Source organism: Humulus lupulus, chromosome 1 (assembly GCF_963169125.1).
Source record: "Humulus lupulus chromosome 1, drHumLupu1.1, whole genome shotgun sequence".
NCBI lineage: Eukaryota > Viridiplantae > Streptophyta > Magnoliopsida > Rosales > Cannabaceae > Humulus > Humulus lupulus.
The window spans coordinates 273457835-273463164 of NC_084793.1; the positions used below are offsets into that span (position 1 = coordinate 273457835).

Below are 5330 nucleotides of genomic sequence, written 5' to 3' on the forward strand. Positions count from 1 at the left end.
TTCTTCTCAACCCCTCTTTCTAACTCAGGGACGCGAGACGATTCTCACGGTTCACTGAAACGGTAAGTTAAATGTCTTAAATTATTTTGATTATATTCCGAAATAATTTTGATTGTCAAATTATATACATTTCTGGTTTTTATTTTGTAAAGATTATGTATTATTTCTTATGAGGCACAATCTATATTAATCTATATTAGTTAGATTGTTTTATTCAGTGTCTCTTCAAGAGGCATATACTCTTATGATTTTAATTTTTATTTTTTGTAATTTGTTTGTTTCTGATTTAATCTCAATGCATGCAATTATGCTTCTTCTATTGCTTTTAATTTAATTTCTTATCTCTGTTATGGGTTTAGCTTATATTTATATATATATATACATATCTGTGTCTATTGATTAAGTTGTGGAAAAAGCTTTTATCCATGTGTAAAATCACTTTGAAGAAATACGAATTTCCACATTTGGTTTATATATTAATATTGTGATTAGCTTGTTGTTGTCTCATCTGTTTGAGAGTATTTGAACCATTGTTTTCTTCTTATTTGTGTTTTTCAAGAACAAAAAATGAAGGGGTGTTTACTTTTAGTTTGGCTGGTAATTATTCCAAGTTAACGAATACTATTTTTGGTGTATACTTGTTAGGAACTTTAGCACATGGTTTTGTGTATAATGCAAGATACATTTATATATAATTAGTCAAAAATTGTGTAGTGCTTTCTATGTATATATATGGTCTCGTCTCTTTGGTGCCACTAATACTCTGTTTTGGTCTTTGATTATAAAAAAAATCTACACATTCTTGATTATATATAATTAGTTAAAATTGTACTAGTGCTTTGCTCTCTTTCCTAAATAAAAGAATTAAGTTGTGAGGTATTATTAACAAATTGGATTTATTGCATTGTAGTTTAATCAAATATTTTTTCTGATCTTCAATTTTTGTAGCTTTTGTGCTGTAAAGAGATTACTCTTTCTCTGGTTTTCAGCAATTAAATTGAGTCAGTTAATGCATAAATTAACTATAACTGAGGAAGCATGCAATTCTCTTATCTTGTTGTGTTTAAATCATTTCATTGTGTTTTTGTTATAATATTTATTGTCATTCGATAAATTCCACAGTGACACATTTTGATGAGTTTAGTTCACCGTGACATAAAAAGTAGACATTCTATTTACTTTTGCATAATAAAAAATTAATAACTTGCTCAAATTTTAGATTCTTTTAGGAATGGATGAGTCTATGGAAGACTTGTCATTGATCTCTGGACTGTCCCATTTTGGACAATTCAAGACATGTTCTTCTATGTTGTAAATATATTTGTGCCAGTTCTACGACATGACAATTGACAAAAGTTGGATGACTGTGAGGAATCGACTCTCTCATGAATATAGAGTTGGTGTCTGCTTGTTTCTCCAACGAGCTGCTCAATATGTTAATGAAAATAGGGAGATTATATGTCCGTGTAACAATTGTTTGAATCATCTTCTCCAACCACTACCTTTAGTGGAGCTACACTTGGTACAACATGGAATTCAATTATCATACAAAGTATGGGATTACCATGGCGAAAAACATGACCATCCATCTGCGGAGAAAGAAGTTATATTAGATGGTGGTGTGCATGATGAAATGGTAGATATTTTGGCTGATATAAGTGGGCATGTAGAAATTGGAGAATCCAGTGAGCCTATTCAAGAAGGAAATGATCAAAATAAGAACCTCGATGAAATATTCAAGCAAATGGAGAAAGAATTGTATCCAGGGTGTAAAAGTTTCTCGGCGCTTAATTTTTTAGTGAAATTAATGCATGTGAAGTTGTTGAACAAGTGGAGTGAAAAATATTTTGATATGTTACTTGGCTTAATGAAGAAAGCATTTCCCTTCGCAATATTGCCCAACTCTCACTATGAGGCAAAAAGTAAGGTGAGTGATATTGGACTCGGGTACGAGATAATACATGTCTGCCAACATGATTGTGCTTTGTTTTGGAAGGAGAATGCTGATCTAAACAACTGTCCAATATGTGGCGAAAGTCTATGGGTAAACAAAAGAACAAAAGGAAAAAAGGTTCCAAAAAAGGTGGTGCGCTACTTTCCTTTAACTCCTAGGTTGAAACGTTTATTTAGTTCAAGACACACTGCACTTGATATGAGATGGCATGATTTCGAGCGACCAAAAGAGAATGGTGTTTTGAGGCATCCAGCTGATGGTCAAGCTTGGAAAACATTTGATAAGAATTATCCAGCATTTGCAATGGATCCTAGAAATGTGCAATTGGGATTGGCAACTGATGATTTTAATCCATTTGGAAACATGAGCACGACATACAGCATGTGGCCTGTAATGTTGGTAATATACAATATGCCCCCTTGGAAGTGCATGAAGTCAAACAACTTGATCTTGTCTCTATTAATACCTGGACCAAAATCTCCTGGACAAGACATAGATGTATATCTACGACCACTTGTTGAGGAGTTAAAACAACTATGGGAACAAGGAGTACATACTCGAGATGCAGTGACTGGTGATAATTTTTTAATGGGTGCAGCAGTCATGTGGACCATCAATGATTACCCTGCATATGCTATGATGTCTGGGAGGAGTACAAAAGGATATAAAGCGTGCCCAACTTGCAATGAAGAAACTCCTTCCAAAAAAATAAGGAGTAAGATTGCTTATATTGGATATAGGCGTTTTCTTCCCAGGGATGATGAAATGAGAAATAGCAAAAAATTTGATGGACAAATTGAACGAAGAGGGCCTCCAAGGAAGTTAACTACTGAAAATATTTTAGCATAGTTAGAACATTTGCAAGATAGACTTCCTGGTAAACATAAAGAATACAGAGGTGTTAAACGCAAGCGTTCACCAGATGAGCTTAACTGGGCAAAGAAGAGTATCTTTTTCCAACTAGAGTACTGGCAACATTTACCACTCAGACATAATTTAGATGTAATGCATATTGAGAAAAATGTTTGTGATATTATCCTTGGCACTTTATTGAACATAGAAGGCAAAACAAAAGACACAGATAAGGCTAGACTTGATCTTGAAGACATGGGGATTAGGAAGGAGTTGTATCTTTACAAAGATGGCTAGAAATGGAAGAAACCACCAGCTTCATACGTTCTAAGTAATGAAGAGAGACATTTGTTTTGTCAATTTATTAAATCAGTGAAGTTTCCAGATGGGTTTGCTGCCAACTTATCAAAGAATGTGAATGAGGATGATAGTAAAATATCAGGGCTTAAGTCACATGATTGTCATGTTTTGCTGCAACGTTTATTACTAGCAGGAATCAGATCATTCTTGAAAAAAGAACTTCGAGAAACTATCATTGAGCTATGTAACTTCTTCCAACAAATATGTGCCAAGACTTTAAACATAAAAGATCTTGAGAAGATGCAAGATAACATCGTCATTATTTTATGCAAGCTTGAAAGAATATTCCCTCCGGCGTTCTTTGATATCATGGTTCATTTAACTCTTTATTTGCCTAATGAGGCAATAATGGGTGGTCCAGTACATTTTAGATGGATGTATTCCATTGAACGAGCCATGATTATATACAAACAATATGTTCACAATAGAGCATGTCCAGAAGGGTCAATTGCAGAAGCCTATATAGTGAATGAGGCTTTAACATTTTGCTCAATGTATTTTCAAGATATCTAAACTCGTTTTAATAGACCGAAAAGAAATGATGAAAGGACGGAAATATGCCCACCTCGAGAAATTTCTGTTTTCAAGCATGTTGGTTGACCATTGGGCAAAAAAGAGGATAAAGTTCTTGAATCATCACTACGAAGTAAGGCAGAATGGTATGTGTTGAACAATTGCCAAGAAGTTGAGAAATATCTTTAGTAAGTCCTTCATGCTTTCATTTAATCTTTTACTTTTTATTTACATAAACTTTGTTTTTTATTATAATTTAATTAACCAAATGTTTATGTAGTGAACACATGGATGAATTACGTGCTAGAGGGGTGCAAGATTTGGACCAACAACAAGAAGTTGAGTTTCCAACATGGTTTAGAAACAAAGTAAGTAAATAAGATGCATTAAGTCAATTGTGAGATGTTATACTTGTATTAAATCTTAATTTTGGGTTAATGATAACATAATAATTTTGTAGGCTAATGAAATGCGAGAAGATAGATCGTTTGAGATTTCTGATGAATTATATGCCTTAGCTAATAGATGCAATTTTAATGCATACTCATATTCTGGTGCTATTGTGAATGGTGTTAAATTTCTTGTGGAGCAACGAGATGTAAGACTAACCACTCAGAATAGTGGAATTCTTGTTCCTGGAGAGAATGAACAAAACTTCTATGGTGTCCTTCAAGAGGTCATAGAATTGTGCTATTTAAAGGATTACACAATTCTGTTGTTCAAGTGCAAATGGTTTAAAACTGACATTGATCTTAAAAAAAAAATTAAAGAAGACAACAAATTCACAAGTGTGTATATTGGGGAAGAATGGTATAAGAATGATCCATTTATATTGGCATCTCAAGCAAAATCAATTTACTACTTAAATGATGACAAGAATGGGCCATAGTGGAAATTGGTGCAGACTCACACTCCACGTAATTTGTGGGATTTTTCAAATGTTGAAGAGGCAAATGAAGTTGAAGAATCTATGGATGTGCATATTGTAATGGCCCAACTACTCTAGACTTTTGGACCATTACGAAAACTATACATACTAACCCTTAACAAAACTTACAAGTGAAAATACCATAACTTTATTAAGAAAACTTGTAAAAATAAGAGTTAACTTACATAAAATATCAAGTAGGATATGAGATCCCATTGTTTAAAAACAAAACATAACATTATTTAGAATAAAACGGGATTACATAACAAATGCAGAAAATACATGTAAAAACCATAAAGACAAAACTACATCCTCGAATCGAATAACGCTCAGCTCTTGAATCCATTCCGCCTCAATACACATTCTCCAAGCTTCCAAGAACCTTTCCGCCACTAAGACCTATTTTCCTGCACATATAAACAAAAAAAAGGAATGAGCCTAATGCCCAGCAAGGAAAAATCTAACACATAGTTCATATACATAGATTTCATAAGAAACATAAAAACATAACATAATACTTATATCATACACATACTATAATGGCCATTATTACTTGGGGTCCCATAGACTAAACAAGTCATATGCCCATGAGATTAGTGGGGTCCTACTAGCTAAGCAGGTCATATGCCCATAATCTATTTGGGGTCTTGTTAGTCATATGGGTCATATGCCCAAGCCTACAAACATACATATCATAACACTTATCATAACATATTATATAAC

The 5330-nt window shown here is 33.4% G+C and overlaps 1 protein-coding gene across 1 annotated transcript; it reads left to right on the top strand.

Annotated features, from left to right (window-relative positions):
• Positions 1–1339: 1339 nt before the first annotated feature.
• LOC133834781 (uncharacterized) lies at positions 1340–2803 on the top strand. The gene has a single exon (XM_062264533.1). It carries the CDS (start codon positions 1340–1342, stop codon positions 2801–2803), a length of 1464 nt encoding a protein of 487 aa, XP_062120517.1.
• Positions 2804–5330: the final 2527 nt, after the last annotated feature.

Coding starts and splice junctions, on each gene's coding strand:
- LOC133834781 (XM_062264533.1), top strand. CDS start 1,340: ATGACAATTGACAAAAGTTGGATGACTGTGAGGAATCGACTCTCTCAT.